This window comes from Pristiophorus japonicus, chromosome 20 (assembly GCF_044704955.1).
Source record: "Pristiophorus japonicus isolate sPriJap1 chromosome 20, sPriJap1.hap1, whole genome shotgun sequence".
NCBI classification, from domain to species: Eukaryota; Metazoa; Chordata; class Chondrichthyes; family Pristiophoridae; genus Pristiophorus; species Pristiophorus japonicus.
In genome coordinates, this window is record NC_091996.1 from 24,096,113 (window position 1) to 24,118,045 (window position 21,933).

The 21,933-nt window shown below is 46.1% G+C and overlaps 1 protein-coding gene across 5 annotated transcripts in view; it reads right to left on the reverse strand.

Annotated features, from left to right (window-relative positions):
- LOC139232442 (ras-specific guanine nucleotide-releasing factor RalGPS1-like) overlaps positions 1-21,933 on the reverse strand; it is a 1,066,646-nt gene that overhangs the window by 182,316 nt on the left and 862,397 nt on the right. For all 5 annotated transcript variants that reach the window (XM_070862624.1, XM_070862625.1, XM_070862622.1 and 2 more), the window contains one exon: positions 8,457-8,524. In XM_070862624.1, coding sequence (XP_070718725.1) covers positions 8,457-8,524 — 68 coding nt within the window. The remainder of the gene's footprint in view (positions 1-8,456; positions 8,525-21,933) is intronic.

Here is a 21,933-nt window from a genome sequence, read left to right on the forward strand (position 1 = left end):
TGTCAGAACCATACACTCTCAGGCTGGTTATTGCATTGCCAGGTTCCTGGTCAACTGCTCTTCATTCAAAGCTGGTTCATTCAAATTATGAGACAATTCCATTTTTTTTTTTTTAAGTGCAGCCAACAAGATTTTTGAATGATCAGAAGTAGACTGAATCGCGTCGCCAGGTTTATGCTCTAAAGACTTGCATTTATATAGCGCCTTTCATGACCACCGGTCGTCCCACAGCACGTCACAGCCAATGAAGTACTTTTGAAGTGTTGTCACTGTTGTCACGTTAGCCAATTTGTGCACAGCAAGCTCCCACAAACAGCAATGTGATAATGACCAGATAATCAGTTTTAGTGCTGTTGATTTGAGGGATAAATATTGGTCACAACACCGGGGGTAACTCCTCTGCTCTTCTTCGAAATAGTGGCCGTGGGATCTTTTACGTCCACCTGAGGGGTAGACGGGGCCACGGTTTAACGCCTCATCCGAAAGACGGCACCTCCGCAGTGAAGTATTCCCTGAGTAGTGCACTGGAGTGTCGGCCGAGATTTTATGTGCTCAGCTCCCTGGAGTGGGACTGCACCAACACCTCCACACCAACAATGTGCTCCAACCAAATTCAGAAGAGGACCTTCTTTCTGTACCAGAGTGACTTCATTTCCCACATAGTCATTCCATGGCTTCTCTGAAAAAAAGGTAATTTAATAGCAATTTGTGCGAAGCATTAGGCAATTCTGTTGTAGTCCTTTGTAGGAGTTAAAAATTGTGTGTGTAAGAAATTGTATTGTGTAAGAATGAAAGGAGAAAGGAGCGTCTTGCATGAGATCAGGGTGCCCCAAAGTGCTTTCCAGGCAATTAAATATTTTTGAAGTGTAGTCACTGTTGTAATGTAGCAAATGCAGCAATTTGCACACAACATGGTTCCACAAACAGCAATGAGATAATGACTACTTCATCTGCTTTTAGATGTTGGTTGAGGGATTAAAATATCTGCCAGGACACCGGGGAAAACTCCCCTTTCTTTTCTTCAAAATAGTGCCATGGGTTCATTTACGAGAGCGCGCAGACGGGGGTCTTGGTTTAACACCTCGTCTGAAAGGCAGCACCTCCAACAGGACAGCACTCCCTCAGCAGTGGGACTGAAGTGTCAGCCTAGATTATGTGCTCATGTTTCTGGAGTGGGATTTGAACCCACAACCTTCTGACAGAGGTGGGAGTGCTACCCACGGAGCCACAAAGGGCTTCATTGTCGAGTGACAGGAAATGTTCATTCCATCAGTCTGGGATAAAAGGATGTTGTTTTTCCTCATTAAGCCTAACTGACAGGAGATTATGATAATGGTCAAAGGAATTGAAAATAGTGGCATAAATTCAGTCACATCATACTATTTGAAATCCAATCGCATTGTGTCATATACTGAGTATGCTGGGATCAGTAGTGGATTGAATTAAGACCCCAAAGAAATAGAAGTAACAGCTGATGATATTCTTGAAAAAATAGTTGTCCATAAAGAGGTTCGAGTTTATTGGCACAGAGGACACGCCAGGACGATTTGACTGAGCAGTTTAAAATGATGAAGCGATGGGACAGAGTAGATAGAGACAGACTGTTTCCAGTCACTGAAGGGTCTCGATCGAGGAGGACACAGATATATGACTAAACATAAGTGATTTAGACAGAGAACATGGAAAATGTTTTTTCACAGTGAACGGAAGAAAGACCTGCATTTATATAGCGCCTTTCATGACCACCAGTCATCCCAAAGTGGTATTACAGCCAATGAAATACTTTTGGAGTGTAGTCACTGTTGCAATGTGGCAGCCAATTTGCGCACAGCAAGCTCCCACAGACAGCAATGTGAGAATGACCCAAATAATCTGCTTTAGTTCTGTTGATTGGGGGCATAAATATCGAAGTGACGGATTGTACTGTGCTTTTGCTGTGGAGTCCCCGCCCCCCCCGATGCCTTCCGCCCGAACCAGAATCATTCCGACCACATTGCCCACTGAACGCCCGACCGAGCAGCCCCGAGCATGGAGATAACTGCCCTGATTCTGGAGCTTCTGTTTCCTTGGTGATTGAGCAGCCCCGAGCCCTCCACCACCCCCCCCCCCCACCTCACCGAGCCCTCCACCCCCTCCCTCCCCTAGCCCTCCACCCCGTCCCTCCCAGACGCTCCACCCCCTCCCCCTCCCCCCCACACCCCTCCCAAGCCCTCCACCCCCCCTCCCCGAGCCCTCCACCCCCCCTCCCCGAGCCCTCCACCCCCCCTCCCAGTCGCTCCACCCCCTCCCTCCCCTCCCCAAGCCCTCCACCCCCCCTCCCAGTCGCTCCACCCCCTTCCCTCCTCCCCGAGCCCTCCACCCCCCCCCTCCCTCCACCTGAGCCCTCCACCCCCCCTCCCAGACGCTCCACCCACCCCCCCCCCACCTCCTCCCCGAGCGCTCCACCCTCTTCCCCCCCCCCCCCCCTAGCGCTCCACCCTCTCCTTCTTCCTTCTTCCTCCTCCCCCTCCCTCCTCCTCCTCCTCCTCCCCCCCTCCCGATTGGAAGTAATGGTCGCCAATTGTGGAATTCACTGGGTCTTGGCGAAGACGTTCGGCTCGTTGCCGCCTCTGTTTCCGGGGTTTTCGGGGCTGGTTTCGACGGGCCGTGGAGCCTTACCGCCCAGAAGAGGCGAGCCGGTGTGCAACGCCCCTGGTTGCGACACCGGATCAATTTTTGGGTCCCACCCGACCCGTAGCGCTGCGTAGAGTGCCCGGCTGGGACCGCCTGTGAAAACGGACGGTCCGACCTGCAGCAGTTGCAGTGAGGTAAGTAATGCCAACCTTGGTACGGGCGATTGCTTATTTATTTACTTATTGCGATTTATGTGGTGGTGGTGCGAGTTATTTATTGGGAAGGGTTTTGTTGGGTTGTTTTTTCTCCCCAGTCCTTTCTGAGCGCTCCGAGGCCGACTGCTTAGCTCAGGATTTTCCCATGCTCAGCCGGCCGAGCGCCCTGAGAGAGGTGTACAATGCCTCCCTTAGCGTTCCGCCCCACACTCGGGGCCCAGCTGCCCAATTTTGCTGACTGAGGCACAAACTTTTTCCAGGCACTATCAGGACCACCCCACCACCATTAACGCCCAGAAATCTCAAATCTGCCATCATCACCCCTCTCCTCAAAAAAACGGCGTGTTGGCCTTCATAGCGAGAGGATTTGTGTATAGGAGCAGGGAGGTCCTACTGCAGTTGTACAGGGCCTTGGTGAGACCACACCTGGAATATTGTGTACAGTTTTGGTCTCCTAATCTGAGGGAGAACATTCTTGCTATTGAGGGAGTGCAGCGAAGGTTCACCAGACTGATTCCCGGGATGGCAGGACTGTCATATGAAGAAAGACTGGATCAACTAGGCTTATATTCACTGGAATTTAGATGAATGAGAGGGAGTCTCATAAAAACATATAAAATTCTGATGGGATTGGACAGGTTAGATGCAGGAAGAATGTTCCCGATGTTGGGGAAGTCTAGAACCAGGGGTCACAGTCTAAGGATAAGGGGTAAGCCATTTAGGACCGAGATGAGGAGAAACTTCTTCACTCAGAGAATTGTGAACCTGTGCAATTCTCTACCACAGAAAGTTGTTGAGGCCAGTTCGTTGGATATATTCAAAAGGGAGTTAGATGTGGTGGCCCTTACGGCTAAAGGGATCAAGGGGTATGGAGAGAAAGCAGGAATGGGGTACTGAAGTGCATGATCAGTCATGATCATATTTAATGGTGGTGCAGGCTCGAAGGGCCGATTGGCCTACTCCTGCACCTATTTTCTATGTTTCTATGTTTCCAAACCAACCCTCAACCCCTCTCTCCTTGCAAACTACCGCCCACATTGGCTCTTGGTCCAGCAATACCTTATTTTAAAATTTTCATCCTCATTTTCAAATCTCTCCATGGCCTCACCTCTCTCTTTCTCTGTAACCTCCTTCAGCCCTACAACCCTCCGAGATCCTGCACTTTTCCAGTCCTGGCCTCTTACCCATCCCTGATTTGAATCACTCCACCATTGGAAGCCATGCCTTCTGCTGCCAATGCCCTAAGCTCTGGAACTCCCTCGCTAAACCTCTCTTTCCTCCTTTAAGACGCTCCTCAAAACCTCCCTCATTGATAAGGCTATTGGTCACCTGCGCCAATATCTCCTTATGTGGTTCGGTGTCAAGTTTTGTTTTGTAACGTTCTTGTGAAGCAACTTGGGATGTTTTACTACATTAAAGGCGGTACATAAGTGCAACTTATTGCAGAGCTTTGCATGACGGTAGCGTAAAGCAAGAATTTGGACGTGGAGGTTAATGCAGAGTATTTGCAGACCACCTTATTTTCGATCGAGAAAGATACAAAGGGGCATGGGCCATGAATTGAGCACACTGACCTCCAGGGCTCAAATTCCAGAGACAAGTTCCTGTTGTTCGAAGCTCTGTGTGGGAGCACCATCTCAGCAAATGGCACCTGTATAAAATTATTACGTGGCATGATTTGCTTTTGGAATATAGCAATGCTGCCGAGTAACGCCCGGAGGCGGTGAAAAACACGAGTTTCTGGACTGACGTGAGCAATAACAAGTCACTCACCATATCTATTGTGGGGCCTCTGGAGTATTTCTCAATCTCTGTGTGGATCTATTGTCTCTTAGATTAGCAAAGCTAAACCCCCAGAACTAACGTAGGAGGATCAACAGCAGATCTGATGCGTGCCAAACCCTACAGTCAGTTGGTAAACTTCTGGAAATCAGTTCTTACTTGCAATGGATTTAATTAATATGTAAATCATTTTTTTTGTTGAAAGTACACCAAGTTGGCTGCCGCTGGTTCTATAAAGACAACACAAAGACAGTGCTCAATATGGCTTCCCAAAATGTGGGGTTCACTGCAAGCTAGTATGCGGGTACAGCAAGTAATCAGGAAGGCAAATGGAACGTTGGCCCTTATTGCAAGGGTGATTAGCGTATAAAAGCAGAGAAGTCCTGCTACAACTCTACAGGGTATTGGTGAGGCCACACCTGGAGTACTGCGTACAGCTTTGGTCTCCGTATTTAAGAAAGGATATATTTGCATTGGAGGCTGTTCAGAGAAGGTTCACTAGGTTAATTCCGGAGATGAGGAGGTTGACTTATGAAGATAGGTTGGGCCTATACACATTGGAGTTCAGAAGAATGAGAGGTGATCTTATCGAAACTGATAAGATAATGAGGGGGCTCGACAAGGTGGATGCAGAGAGGATATTTCCATTCATAGGGGAAACTAAAACTAGGGGACATCGGGCCCAAGTTTGCCACCCCCCCGCCCCCATCCCCGGTTAAAATGGAGCACCTCCGTGAGGTGCACCGACTTTCTACACTAAAAATGGTGCAGAGAATACTCCCCGCTCTGCTGTGTGTCCTGGGTCCTGTGCGGCGCTCCTTGTGGAGCGGGAGGTGGAGCTACAGCCCTGCACCGAAGAGAGTACCGGAAGTTGTGCGCATGCGCAGTAGAGCGGTCGCACATGCGCAGTAGCTACTCCCATGATTGTGATGATGATGCCTGCAGAACGCGCCCCGCACCTATCCCAGGCCGAATGGCCTGCTGCACAGGCCAGCCGCTGAGGGCTGCAAGAAACAGGTTGGTTTGGGGAGACGGAGTTTTGATCGGGGGGTGGGGGGGGGGGAGGGAGGAGAATTGCGAATGGTAACTTTTGTGTGTAGGAAGAGGAGAAATCTCATTAATTGCAAGTGATGAACCAGGAAATTTGAAGTTGCAAGCCTGCTTTTTCTTTTAATGACTAAAATTTTAGATGCAATCATGTCAATATATGCTTGTATTTTAAAATAAATATTTTAATATTAATGTAATTAAAGCAGCTGTATATTAACACTTAAATAACTTGAACAACCTGTCGATATTTCCCCCCCACTTTTCTCCTTCACCCTCCCCCCATCCCAAAGCGGGCCCAATAAGGCGGCCGAATCCGACCTCATCAGACTTCCAGAAACGGGGATTTTGACTCTCCCGGCTATGGCGGGCCTCAACCCAGCCTCAACCTCCAGCCCTGGTCGCCTCGGTCTCTCCAGGGACTTCTGGTTCATTATTTATCCAGCCTGGCACTTAGTTTCTCCAGTGACCAAGTCTCGGACTTTTGGTTAATGATTTGACCCGCCCCCAACCTCCCCCAGGGCTGAACTTGGGCATTTCGGCCGATCTCCGAACTCCTTTCGGGGCTAAATCGAGTCGTCTGCGGTCCCTCACCTGAGGGAGCCCAAGTCCCATGCCTCTGCCAGGTTTTAGGCTGCCGTTTTTAACGCCCGACCAAATACCCGAAAAATGGGCAAAAAAAGGAAAAGATTTCCTGCTCGAAAAGGGTTGAAAGTGGGTGGAGTGGTAACTCTGGTCGGTCTCTGCAGACAGTTTCTGCTGCTCTTTCATAAGGAAAGAGGGAACAATGTTTATCGCTAACTAATCTCTCAGTTGGTGCTTTAGGTGCAGGATTCCTTCTATTTTTTACTTGTTAATTAATTGCTTATTACTTTTTGTGCTTTGTAAGTCTCGGTGCTTTCCTCGTGTTTTTTTATTTGTTATTGAATGCTTATTTTTGTGCTTTGTTTAGTGCTTGGTGCTTTAAATGTACCTACCTGCACTGATTTCTTAGCTCAAGGGTTTTCTGTGCGGCCACAAGTGGCCACATACACTGGCCTAAGTTAGTTTGGAGTAACTTTTAGCTGTCTAAACAGGCGTAGGTGGCTGGTAATGCCCCCTTTTGAAAAAAAAACTAAACTTAATAAAAAAAACTAACTTACACTGGAGCAAATTAAATGGGCAGAATTGTGATTTTTAAGATACTCCAAAAAAAAATCTAGTTGCTCCAAAAGAAAACAGAACAACTCCTGGGCAAACTTGGGCCCATAGTCTTAGAATAAGGGGACACCCATTTAAAACTGAGATGAGGAGAAATTTCTTCTCTCAGAGGGTCGTAAGTCTGTAGAATTCTCTGCCCCAGAGAGCTGTGGAGGCTGGGTCATTGCACATATTTAAGGCGGGGATAGACAGATTTTTCAGCGATAAGGGAGTAAAGGGTTATGGGGAGCGGGCGGGGAAGTGGAGCCGAGTCCATGATTTTATTAAATGGCGGAAGCAGGCTCGAGGGGCCAAATGGCCCACTCCTATTTCTTATGTTCTTATATACACCTCAGCATAGCCTTAAGCCAACAAGTCATGGTTTGTAGTCTTCTTTTGTATGGAGTGCCAGTCTAATGGAATCAGTTAATACACCGTATACACACAGCTCTAGATTCTCTGAGCCTAGAAACAAATGTGCTGTCATATAATGTCTCTCTCTGATTGCGACTGCTTTTTTTTCGCACCTGTTATCATCCAAACATTTGACGGCTTATTTCAGCCCAAAATACCTCCATCATTTAACGTGGCTCAACAGATATTCTTTGTCTATGAGCTGCCACGCAACTGTGCTGGGAACTCAGGGAGTTAAAGGAAATTCCCCCAGCTCGGAAATTACTCACATTTCCTCCTCCGAACCAGGAATTGTTAAAAGGGAGCAGTAAAGCTGTAATTTAACCGAGTGCTTTCAATGACACCATAAACCACGAGAAGAAACCCAAATGTTTTCTGAATCCCCCTCTGACCTTCTCATTAACCCACATTCTTATTACTTGCTGCAAACCATCCATTACATTTATAATATGTGTACACATTACGGTCTCAAAATGAAAGCGATGCTAACAGCATTAAACCTGATGTGAAAATTACTTTGATTGATACCATTACTGCAGAACTGGCTCTCCATGGCTTACAGAGAGGGATAATAAAGGAATTATTGTGCAGTTGGAGAGAGAAACCACAGGGTCATTCAGACCATGGCACACAATATAATTTATTGGTGTAGATCACCACTTTTATTCCTTTTTGTGATCCAGTGTGCTCTACAAATGCTTGCATTTTGAACCCGATACGTTACGCAGTCCAAACTTACCGTTTAAACAACAAAACTTTTTTTGCTGTCTTCCTTGGATGCTTTGCATTAATGAATGGAGATGAAGATAGTGCCAGAACCCTTAAAACAGTAGGGTTTTAGTTCAAACATTGCAATGTCCATGATAAAACTGTAGCCCAATACGCAGAACGTTATGTACCTCACACATCATAAATAAGTTTTGAAATCAGCCATGAACTGTAAAGAAATACATGCCTGTTTATCGCATTGCTCCAGTTTCGATGATTTAATCATATTACATTTGTTGTAATCTGACTTGTGGGAACTAAAGAATTCCAATAAATACGGCAGGCGGGACTTGTTGGTGAAGTAATGCTGTGTGCATTTTCTGATACATTATGTGTGAAGTACAAAATAGAACTTCGCAGACAGTCTGTGCCATGGCTACTTCAGATTTACAGCCACCGAAACCCATTCGGGAATAATTTGTGAAATCATTTTCTTACCTGCTAGGTCCTCTTTGGAAGAGACCAGGCGGGGTGAACTGTTCCCTGCTTCTATCTTCAAGGATAATCTGTGTGTCAAGAGAAAGAGAGAAAAAACACACACAGGGCTTCAGTTAAATGTGTGTAGGCTCAGGGATCACTAAAAGGAAAACAGAAAATCTTCACTTTTCCTCCAAGGGGTTAGCAGGAAGCTCACTTTTTCTCTCAAGTAACATCAAATAGGTTGATTGCAAAGACATTTGTTCGTCTTTGAAACATCAAACACAGTACACACACCTGATCTCAATCGTACCAGTCAGAACAGTACACCCTGACGAGAACGACAGAAATACTGCTGTAGTTGATGATCTGTATGACATAGAAATGGAACCCATCAAGGTTAAAATATTTATTTTGGACTAAGAGGACATATTCTGAAACGTGGGAAGTCTACAGACTTTGCTAGAGATGCGGAAAATATTCAGTGTTCTTCTCGATTGGCACAATGATTTACATAAGAACTTAAGACAGAAATAGGTGCAGGAGTAGGCCATTTGGCCCCTCGAGCCTGCTCCACCATTCAATACTATCATGGCTATTCTGATCCTGGCCTCAACTCCACTTCCCCGCCGGCTCCCCATAACCCTTGACTCCTTTATCTTTCAAAAATCTGTCTATTTCCACCTTAAATACATTCACTCACTATACTTTTCACTGACTACATGAGAATTATCACCGACTTTTATCAACACCAACACCTTGGCTCCCAGTGCTTGCAAACATCACACCACCACACCTACACCACGAATACACAGTCTCCAGAGAATACAACCGTTACACCAGCAAAGACGTGCCGATCCAGGCCGGCTTGAACAACCTACCACCAACCCGTCTCAAATCTACAAGGCATTTTGGACCGTTGCCGAAGCCCTTCAGCAATCTCCCCTCAGCCTTGATGACCGATGGTGAAATGCTTGGAAGGACGACGACATACAGAATAGATTCCTTACAGAGGACCCCAGCGTACAACCTGAAGGATCAAACCTTCCTCGCAAACACTGGACAACCATCAATTGCCTCATAACCGGTCACGGTCGATGCTGTCAGCTTCTCCATGGATGGAAGATTAAAGCATCCCCATTATGCGACGATGGAATCAGACCCTGGAACACATCATTGAGCATTGCCCTCAGAGGAAATTCATAGGCAGCGTATAAGATATCCAGACAGTTAACACCGGAAGCTTTGGCCTGGATATCCGACTTAGATATTGACATTTGATTTGCTTTGCTATTACCATACAAAAGAAAAAGACTGACTATAGGTCATGTCTATTAAAATAATGATACTTTTTACTGCAATCTTTGCACACGTGAACAAATCATTACTGCACGACCAGTTTGGAGCATTTAAGCCGGTTTCACACCTCTGCTACATTCTCATTTTTACATAAGAACATAAGAAATAGGAGCAGAAGTAGGCCTTCTGAGAGAAGAAACTCCTCCTCATCTCAGTTTTAAATGGGCGGTCCCTTATTCTAAGATCATGACCTCTAGTTCTAGTCTCCCCCATCATTGGAAACATCCTCTCTGCATCCACTTTGTCAAGCACCCTCATAATCTTATACGTTTCGATAAGATCACCTCTCATTCTTCTGAATTCCAATGAGTAGAGGCCCAACCTACTCAACCTTTCCTCATAAGTCAACTCCCTCATCTCCGGAATCAACCTAGTGAACCTTCTCTGAACTGCACCCAAAGCAAGTATATCCTTTCGTAAATATGGAAACCAAAACTGGATGCAGTATTCCAGGTGTGGCCTCATCAATACCCTGTATAGCTGTAGCAAGACTTCCCTGCTTTTATACTCCATCCCCTTTGCAATAAAGGCCAAGATTCCATTGTCCTTCCTGATCACTTGCTGTACCTGCATACTAACCTTTTGTGTTTCATGCACCAGAACCCCCAGGTCCCGCTGTACTGCAGTACTTTGCAATCTTTCTCCATTTAAATAATAACTTTCTCTTTGATATTTTTTGCCAAAGTGCATAACCTCACACATTCCAACATTATACTCCAGCTGCCAAATTTTTGCCCACTCACTTGGCCTGTCTATGTCCTTTTGCAGGTTTTTTGTGTCCTCCTCACACATTGCTTTTCCTCCCATCTTTGTATCGTCAGCAAACTTGGCTACATTACACTCAGTCCCTTCTTCCAAGTCGTTAATATAGATTGTAAATAGTTAGGGTCCCAGCACTGATCCCTGCGGCACCCCACTAGTTACTGTTTGCCAACCCGAGAATGAACCATTTATCCCGACCCTCTGTTCTCTGTTAGTTAGCCAATCCTCTATCCATACTGATATATTACCCCCAACCCTGTGAACTTTTATCTTGTGCAGTAACCTATGATGTGGCACCTTGTCAAATGCCTTCTGGAAGTCCAAATACATCACATCCGCTGGTTCCCCCTTATCCACACTGTTCGTTACATCCTCAAAGAATTTCAACAAATTTGTCAAACATGGCTTCCCCTTCATAAAGCCATGCTGACTCTGCCTGACTGAATGATGCTTTTCCAAATGTCCTGCTACTGCTTCTTTAATAATCGACTCCAACATCTTCCCAACCACAGATGTTAGGCTAACTGGTCTATAGTGTCCTGCTTTTTGTCTGCCTCCTTTTTTACATTTGCAGTTTTCCAATCTGCTGGGACCTCCCCAGAATCCAGGGAATTTTGGTAAATTAACAACCAATGCATCCACAATCCCTGTCGCTACTTCTCTTAAGACCCTAGGATGCAAGCTATCAGGTCCAGGGGAATTAGCTGCCTTTAATCCCAATATCTTATTGAGTACCACTTCCTTAGTGATTGTGATTGTGTTAAGTTCCTCCCTCCCTATAGGCCCCTTGACTGTCCACTGTTGGGATATTTTTAGTGTCCTCTACCATAAAGTCTGATACAAAATATTTGTTCAGATTTTCTGCCATCTCCATGTTCCCTATTACTAATTCCCCGGTCTCGACCTCTAAGGCACCAACATTTACTTTAGCCACTCTTTTCCTTGTTATACACCTGTAGAAACTCTTGCTATTTGTTTTTATATTTTGTGCTAGTTTATGCGTTAGTCCGTTTCAATGTAAATAGCATTATCCCATCACACAGGTTGGGAAATACAAAACAAACACTTGGGGCTGGATTTTCGGCTCATTTGCGCCTTGGTTAGCGCCCCGGTGGGGCGGTAAAGGCTGTTGTTGGGTGCAATGCCAGGCGTCTAGGATTTACCGCCCGGCCGGTAGATTCGGCTACTGGTTAGCACCGGCGCAAAAACTTACCGCCCCACCATCCATTTTTACTGAGATCATGACCGTTAATCATTGTGCAACGCTGTGCTAGCACCTCGGATGGAACATTTGGCGGTCACGCCTTATTTAACGCCCGCCCCAGGAAATGCCTGAAAAAAACAGGCGGTCACAGCAGCCTATTTAAATGGAGGGATGAGGATCCTACATCGCAGGTTACAGTGACTACAACGGTTGCGCACATAATGCTGCGTGAAGCTCCGGCTTGCAAACTTCACTTTTATCTGCCATTACAGTGAGAAAATTTAATGGGGGCATGACTAGTTCACCAGCGTATGTATCATACTCCATGCTATTGGCAGACGCATCAAGCTAGAAGGTGGTCTCTTGGCCATGTCGGCCCATGGATAAGGAGAGGGCGAAGACATCCAGGGAGGAGACGTCACCCCCATGGATTTACAGGCATCAACGCTCATACCTCCAGCTCTCTGAGGAGCAGTGTGTGAGAAGGTTGAGATGTGCCATCTCCCACAGGCAGACCGATGCCTGGACCACTCTGGAAGCAGCTTTAATACTCCCCTCAACAGGTATCCAAATTCATCGTGGTATGCTGCATCATGAGGGGCCAGTGGAGATTGCAGGCCCACCTCAGGAGGAGGAGGAGGAGGATGACTAAGAGGAGCCTGGCGAGGCCCCCATTGGATAGCCACACCATCCACGGGGGGAGGCAATGTGGAGATGCTGCTGGACCAACACTCACATGTCGCCAGCTTGTAATGGACCGGCTCTCCTAAATGGAGGAAACTGAGAGATGGAGCTAATACTGGACACACTCTGTGCCCCGGGGATAAAGGCACATCTCCAGTGAACGTTGGAATGATCCACAAGACACCAATGGCAAATCATGATCCATATATTTTACTGCAACAAAGTCACAAAAACACCCCCTACCAAAATAAAACCATACAATATACAATGTTACATTGCAGGGCACTAAACAACAACTTAACTTCTTTACCGCCGCAAGTTTCGGCTCAGGTGTACAAAGTCTGCCGTGCAACGCCCGAGTTAACGCCAACGCTCCTCCAACTTACATTTTTGCCAAAGCTTGCAGTCAAGGGTGCAAACTATTTGCAGGCACTATTTTTAACGCCTTGCCGCGATTAGCGCCCCGAAATCGCAAAAGCCGAAAATCCAGCCCTCGAGCTTTATAACTTGGTAAGAATTACAAGGGCCGATTTTCCTTTCTCGGCTTAGCTACAGGTGTCAGCTGTGGCTCAGTGGGTAGCACTCTCGCCTGAGTCAGTAGGTTGTGGGTTCCAGTCCCGCTCCAGGTACTTGAGCACCTCCGGTGCAGTGCTGAGGGAGTGCTGCTCTGTCAGGGGTGCCGTCTTTCGGATGAGACGTTAAACTGAGGCTCTCGCAGGTGGATGTAAAAGATCCCATGGCACTATTTCGAAGAAGAGGAGCAGGGGAGTTATCCCCGGTGTCGTGGCCAATATTATTCCCTCAATCAACATAACAAAAACAGATGATCTGGTCATTATCACATTGCTGTTTGTGGGAGCTTGCTGTGCGCAAATTGGTTGCCGCGTTTCCTACATTACAATGACTACACTCCAAAAAGTACTTCATTGGCTGTAAAGCGCTTTGAGAAGTCCAATGGTCGTGAAAGGCGTTATATAAATGCAAGTCTTTCTTTCTTTCTAGCTGGGCACTGACAGGTACAAGACACTGGGGGGCTGAAATTTAGGGTCCAGATAAGGCCCACTACCCCCGTTTTGCGGCGGTCATGCGGTGGAATCGAGTGGTCGTCGCATTGCAGTCCATTGGCTGCCCTGACCCAAATTCACCTCGGGGATTTTTCGGCCTGTCCCCACTTGCGCCCGAGTGACCGCCACGGAGACTCGCTCCCGCCCCAACTTCCGCTCCTCACCAGAACTTACCGCCGCACTTTATGACTGACTTCCGGCCCGATGCGGGAAAAAGTTAATAGTGCAGAAAATCGATCCGAAGGCCCGCCTCACCGCACCCGGCGGTAAAGCCAGGTAACAGATCGTTGGTACGCCAGCTTTCTGGCACGCCTGAATTTCGGCCCCCGGGAGGTGTGCTACGCTTACGAAGTGGAGGGGGCACAGTTTCCCCGGCCATGGCCACCAATAACCCAGACGCAGGGATTAAGGAAGAGGGAACAACAAACAGGAGCATAGTTGCTCCATACAAGCAGCGGGACTTTTTGGCTGCTGCTGAATATTGTTTGGCTGAGAAAACTGCTTAAAATACCGCAGTGAACTTGTGTCCGGTTCTTCAGGATGTCTCCCTGCAGACCATCCAGTCTATGGAGGCTCTCAGCACAGGCCCACCGCCAAGTTTCTTGGGGTGCCCCTCCATTTGGGGACACCATGAGTGGGGTGGAGACCAGGGATTCTCCCCCTTTGCCTCATTAAAAGGGCCTACATTAGGCCTGGCCCTACTCCAGTAGCAAGCCCAGTTGTGTCACTGCGGGGAGGCCTCAGAAATCCTGGTGCGGTGTTGTTGGAGGCAGAGACCTGACAGCTGACAGAACAGAAAGAAAAAGACTTGCATTCCTATAGCGCCTTTCACAACCTCAGGACCTGCCAAAGCACTTTACAGCCAATGAAGTACTTTTGAAGTGTTATACTGCAGGAAACGCGGCAGCCAATTTGCACTTAGCAAGGTCTGCAAACGCAATAATAACAGATAATCGGATTGTTTTTGTAACGTTGGTCGAGGGTATAAATATTGGCCAGGATACCGGGGAGAACCCTCATGCTCTTCTTCGAAATAGTGTCATGGAATCTTTTATTATAAGAGGATTTGAGTACAAGAGTAAGGATGTGTTATTACAATTATATAGGACCCAGGTGAGACCACCCCTGGAGTACTGTGTACAGTTTTGGTCTCATTACCCAAGGATGGATATACTTGCCACAGAGGGAGTGTAACCAAGGTTCACCAGACTGATTCCTGGGATGGGGGGATTGTCCTATGAGGACAGATTAAGTAGACTAGGCCTATATTCTCTAGAGTTTAGAAGAATGAGAGGTGATCTCATTGAAACTTATAAAATTCTTACAGGGCTTGTCAGGGTAGATGCAGGGAGGATGTTTCCCCCTGGCTGGGCAGTCTAGAACCAGGGATCACTGTCTCAGAATAAGGGGTCGGCCAGTTAGGATTGAGATGAGAAGAAATTTCTTCACTCAGAGGGTGGCAATCCTTTGGAATTCCCTTCCCCAGAGGGCTGTATATTCATGACAGAGATCGATAGATTTTTTTGATATTAAGGGAATAATGGGGATAGTGCAGGAAAGTGGAGTTGAGGTAGATGCTCAGCTATGATCTTATTGAATGGCGGAGCAGGCTCGAGGGGCCGAATGGCCTACTCCTGCACCTATTTCTTATGTTCTTACGTTTTACGTCCACCCGAGGGCAGATGGTTTAACGACTCATCTGAAAGATGGCACCGCTGACAGTGTAACACTGCTGCAGCACTGCACTGGAGAGTCTTCCTAGATTGTGCCCTCAAATCTCTGGAGTGGGACTTGAACGCCTCTGCCTCAGAGGCGAGTGCTACCCACTGAGCCACAGATGACGGGTTGTGATCCTGTTCACTGTACCCAGGGACAGAGCATTCCCTTAGCGCAACAAAGAGGAAAATCCACACCACTAAATCCTCTCCCCCGTCAGCTAATTATCGCAAATAAAAACAGAAAATGCCGGAAATATGCAGCAGTCCTGTCAACAGCCGCAAAGAGAAAAGACAGGTTAATATTTTCGGCACTCAAAGACCAGCTGTGTATTTCCACGATTTTCGGGTTACATTTCAGATTTGCAGCAGTTTCGTTTTGCTCGTAAAACACTATCGCAACCCTATTCTAGGTTGGTCAATCTTGTTAAAACTGCTTATTGTGACGCAAAGACTTCCAGCAAAATTCAAACACCATATTGCCATGGCAACAGCCATGGAAAATATGAATTAAAATGGCAAAACATGAAAAGAAAAAAAATCAGCAAAGAAAATGGAAATCTGTTTATCTTTTCAATAATAAAAACCGGTTGTGAAAGACTGTCACACAATCTCTGAATCTGGATGTTGTTTATCCTGTGTGTGCACTAACTCTTAGACTAAATACTGTTTAACTCAAAGAGGTATAACCTTAGCCCAAAGTGACTAATATACAAAATGGCCGGCCTTTTATACTTGGGCTCCCACAATGACACCATCTAGTGGCTAGTGATCCCAAAAGTACTTACATGACAGTTTACAAAATGCTCTTCTGGTTTATATCGTCCCAAACCCTTAAATACGTCACAACATGACCCTCTCTCAAGCTGTTTGGTTTATAAAATATTAAAGAATGACCTAGTTACCTTCAATGTGGTTTACATATTACGTGGCATCTACAGCACAACTGGTCTGTGCTGGTGTTTATGCTCCACACGAGAATCCTCACATCTCACCCGATCAGCATCACCTTCTATTGCTGTCTCTCTCATGTACTTATCCAGCTCCCCCTTAAATACATCTATGTCATTCACCTCAACTACTCCATGTGGTAGCAAGTTCCACATTCTAACCTCATCATCATCATCATAGGCAGTCCCTCGCAATCGAGGAAGACTTGCTTCCACTCCTGAAGTGAGTTCTTTGGTGGCTGAACAGTCCAATGCGAGAGCCACCGACTCTGTCACAGGTGGGACAGATAGTCATTGAGGGACGGGGTGGGTGGGACTGGTTTGCCGCACGCTCTTTCTGCTGCCTGCGCTTGATTTCTGCACGCTCTCGGCGTCGAGACTCGAGGTGCTCAACGCCCTCTCGGAGGCACTTCCCCCAGTTAGGGCAGTCTTGGGCCAGGGACTCCCAGGTATCAGTGGAGATGTCGCACTTTTTCAGGGAGGCTTTGAGGGTGTCCTTGTAGAGTTTCCGCTGCCCACCTTTGGCTCGTTTACCGTGAAGGAGATCAGAGTAGAGCACATGCTTTGGGAGTCTCGTGTCTGGCATGCAGACAATGTGGCCCGCCCAGCGGAGCTGATCGAGTGTAGTCAGTGCTTCAATGCTGGGGATGTTAGCCTGAATGAGGATGCTAATTTTGGTGCGCCTGTTCTCCCAGGGGATTTGTAGGATCTTGCGGAGACATCACTGGTGATATTTCTCCAGCACTCTGAGTAAAGATGTTTCTCCTGAATTCCTTATTGGATTCATTAGTGACTGCCTTATATTTATGATCCCTAATTTTTTGACTTGCTATGTGGAAACAACTTCTCTACGTCTACGCTATCAAACCACTTCATAATTTTAAAGACCTCTATTAGGTCACCCCTCAGACTTCGGTTTTGTAGAGTAAAAGACTCCAGTCTGCTCAGTCTTTCCAACCTCTCAGCTTTGGTCACATCCTTGTAAATCTGTGCACCGTAGGATAGGTCCATCATCCAATTTTCTGGCCAGGGACAAGGGAGAAGGGAGCAGGAATTATTGCAGGAGTTTGTAGTTACTGCGATTATACCACAACAGTTCCAGAAGCTCAGGATGGGTCACAATGTTAAAGCCCTGGGATAAAAGCCACTCGATCAAAACGAATATCTTTGGAAAATGAGTTTGAACAAGCGTGTTCAGAAAGGCATGGAAATTAAACTATGTAATCACTGTAATATTTAAATAATATGGTAAAAATATGGGATTATATATAAAATATAGCCCACCCCTTGCTGCTCTGAGAACATGTTGGGCCTTCTTCTTGAACCATTGCAGCAATTTGATACAAATGAGTAGCTTACCAGGCTATTTCAGAGGGCAGTTAAGAGTCAACCACATTGCTGTGGGACTGGAGTCACTTATAGGCCAAACTGGGTACATAAGAACATAAGAAATAGGAGCAGAAGGCCATTTGACCCCTCGAACCTCCTCCACCATTCAATAAGATCATGGCTGATCTGATCTTGGCCTCAGCTCCACTTCCTGCCTGTCCCCATAACCCTCGACTCCCCTGTAGTTCAAAAATCTGTCCATCTCCGCCTTGAATATATTCAATGACCCAGCCTCCACAGCTCTCTGGGGTAGAGAATTCTAAAGATTCACGACCATCATTCCTCCTCATCTCCGTCTTAAATGGGTGACCCCTTATTCTGAAACTATGCCCCCTAGTTCTAGATTCCCCCACGAGGGGAAACATCCTCTCAGTATATACCCTGCCAAGCCCCCTCAGACTCTTATACGTTTCAATAAGATCACCTCTCATTCTTCTAAACTCCAATGAGAAGAGGCCCAACCTGCTTAACCTTTCCTCAGAAGTCAACCCCCTCATCCCCGGAATTAACCTCGTGAACCTTCTCTGAACTGTCTCCTATTGTGTTCATACTGTCTTTGTTTCTTACACGAACCCTCACTAGACAGGCATTAGGACCCTGATGGAGCTATTCACACACTGCTGCAAACATGCTGGTTCATGCTGGTTTGGGACACCATTTTGGGGAGCTGCTATAAAGGACACAGCAAGTTACATTACTCCTGTTTCAGTTCGTCTGTTTATTTACCTACACAACGCCTCCAATGCCAGTATATCCCTCCTTAAATAAGGAGACGAAAACTGTACGCAGAACTCAAGGTGTGGCCTCACCAACGTCCTGTAAGGGTAGCAGGTTTCTTTAGAGGCATTAGTGCATCAGTTGGATTTTTATGACATTTTGACGGGGTCATGGTCACTTTTACTAGCTTTTTATTTCCAGATTTTTAAATTCCAATTCTCAAACTGAACTCATGTTCTCTGGATTATTACTCCAGTCCTTTGGATTACTAGTCCAGTGACATAACCATACCATGAAAATTGAATGCAGGCCTTCATTTTTTAGATATTGACTCAAGGGATAGCCACTGTTGGAATGTTAACTGTGGTTCAGTTGGTAGCATTCTTGCCTCTGAGCCTGAAGGTCATGGGTTCAGAGAATTGTATAGAATGTACGGCACAGAATCAGACTATTCTGCCCAACTGGTCCCTACTGGTTTTTATGCTCCACACGAGCCTCCTCCCGCCCTGTTTCATCTAACCCTGTCAACATATCCTTCTATTCCTTGCTCCCACATGTACTGATCTAGCTTCTCCTTAAATGCATCTGTGCTAATCATCTCAACCATTCCTTGTGGTAGAGAGTTTCACACTCTCACCACTGTCTGGGTAAAGAAATTTCTCCTGAATTCCCGGTTGGATTTATTAGTGGCTATTTTATATTTATAGCCCCCAGTTCTGGTCTCTCCCACAAGTGGAAACATCTTCTATATGTCGATCCTGTCAAACCCTTTCATAATGTTAAAGACCTCTATCAGGTCTTCTGGAGAAAAGCCATCGTTATGTCTCTAAATGTACTTATGAATGATTCCACAAGGCAATGTGTTGTACTCAAACCGTAGTGACCTTGGTCCTTTATTCCAAACTCCAGAGTGCTGTAGAAGCATGATGTGCAGCCTTTTATACTGGGCCCTGCCACCAGGGCAGTAAACCCCCGGTCTCCACCAGTTGCACCCTCTAGTGGTGCCAGTATGTATGTACACAGTGTAGACCTTATTGATAGTACATCAGGTAAACCAGTCTTCATCTTATGCAATCACACAGTGACTACACAGAACACATCCATAGTCTGCATATACAACAGACATCATACGCGTCGCACTGCCATGCTCCAAAAGCCCATGGATTCGGGCGGAGAATATTCATTTAAATCGAATTATCTGCCCAGCTTGGGGCGGAGGACATTTTCGGCCCCCTCAGAGTCGAAATGAGAAGAATCTTTTTTGATGTTATGATGATCTGGAATGTACTGCATGAAAAGGTGGTGGAAGCAGATTCAATAATTATTAAAAAGGAAATTGGATAAATACTTGAAGGGGAGAAAAATTATAGAGCTAGGGGAAAGTGCAGAGGAGAGGGACTAATGGGATAGCTCTTTTACACAGCTCGCACAAGCACAATGGGCTGAATGGCCTCCTTCTTTATAAATCGGCCAGAAAAAGCAGCAAACCTGAGGACTGAGAGAAATTTAGAATTCAGCAGAGGAGGACAAAGGGTTTAATTCGAAAGGGGAAAATAGAGTACGAGAGCAAGCTTGCTGGGAACATAAAAACTGACTGCAAAAGCTTCTATTGATATGTGAAGAGAAAATGATTAGTGAAGACAAATGTAGGTCCCTTGCAGTCAGAATCAGGTGAATTTATAATGGGGAACAAAAAAATGGCAGACCAATTGAACAAATACTTGGTTCTGTCTTCACGAAGGAAGACATAAATAACCTTCCGGAAATACTAGCAGACCGAGGGTCTAGTGAGAAGGAGGAACTGAAGGAAATCCTTATTAGTCAGGAAATTGTATTAGGGAAATTGATGGGATTGAAGGCCGATAAATCCCCAGGGCCTGATAGTCTACATCCCAGAGTACTTAAGGAAGTGGCCCTAGAAATAGTGGATGCATTGGTGATCATTTTCCAACAGTCTATCGACTCTGGATCAGTTCTATGGACTGGAGGATAGCTAATGTAACGTCACTTTTTAAGAAAGGCAGGAGACAGAAAATGGGAAATTATAGACCAATTAGCCTGACATCAGTAGTGGGGAAACTGTTGGAATCAATTATTAAAGATGAAATAGCAGTGCATTTGGAAAGCAGTGACAGGATCGGTCCAAGTCAGCATGGATTTATGAAAGCGAAATTATGCTTGACAAATCTTCTAGGATTTTTTGAGGATGTAACTAGTAGAGTGGACAAGGGAGAACCAGTGGATGTGGTATATTTGTACTTTCAAAAGGCTTTTGACAAGATCCCTTAGAGATTGGTGTGCAAAATTAAAGCACATGGTATTGGGGGTAATGTACTGACGTGGATAGTGAACTGATTGGCAGACAGGAAACAGAGAGTCGGGATAAACGGGTTCTTTTCAGAATGGCAGGCAGTGACTAGTGGGGTGCCGTACGGCTCAGTGCTGGGACCCCAGCTCTTTATAATATACATCAATGATTTAGATGAAGGAATTAAGTGTAATATCTCCAAGTTTGCAGATGACACTAAGCTGGGTGGCGGTGTGAGCTGTGAGGAGGATGCTAAGAGGCTGCAGGGTGACTTGGACAGGTTAGGTGAGTGGGCAAACACATGGCAGATGCAGTATAATGTGGATAATTGTGAGGTTATCTTTGGTGGCAAAAACACGAAGGCAGATTATCTGAATGGCAGCAGATTAGGAAAAGGGGAGGTGCAACGAGACCTGGGTGTCATGGTACATCAGTCATTGAAAGTTGGCATGCAGGTACAGCAGGCGATGAAGAAGGCAAATGGCATGTTGGCCTTCATAGCTAGGGGATTTGAGTACAGGAGCAGGGAGGTCTTACTGCAGTTGTACAGGGCCTTGGTGAGGCCTCACTTGGAATATTGTGTTCAGTTTTGGTCTCCTAATCTGAGGAAGGACGTTCTTGTTATTGAGGGAGTGCAGCGAAGGTTCACCAGACTGACTCCCGGGATGGCAGGACTGACATAGGAGGAGAGACTGGATCAACTGGGTCTTTATTCACTGGAGTTTAGAAGGATGAGAGGTGATCGCATAGAAACATATAAAATTCTGACGGGATTGGACAGGTTAGATGCAGGAAGAATGTTCCTGATGTTGGGGAAGTCCAGAACCAGGGGACACAGTCTAAGGATAAGGGGTAAGCCATTTAGGATTGAGATGAGGAGAAACTTCTTCACTCAGAGCGTTGTTAACCCCCTGTGGAATTCTCTACCGCAGAGTGTTGTTGATGCCAGTTTGTTGGATATATTCAAGAGGGATTTCGATATGACCCTTATGACTAAAGGGATCAAGGGGTATGGAGAGAAAGCAGGAAAGGGGTACTGAGGTTAATGATCAGCCATGATCTTATTGAATGGTGTTGCAGGCTTGAAGCACAGAATGGCCTACTCCTGCACCTATTTTCTATGTTTCTATGCTGTATAATTCTGTGATCACATTGCTGTTTGTGGGAGCTTGCTGTGCGAAAATTGGTTGCCTAGATTACAACAGTGACAACACTTCAAAAAGTACTTAATTGGCTGTAAAGCGCTTTGGGACCTCCTGAGGTCATCAAAGGCGCTATATAAATGCAAGTTCTTTCATTCTTCGAATTAATTTATAAATTATCTTGGATGTGTCCACCTGCTAGTT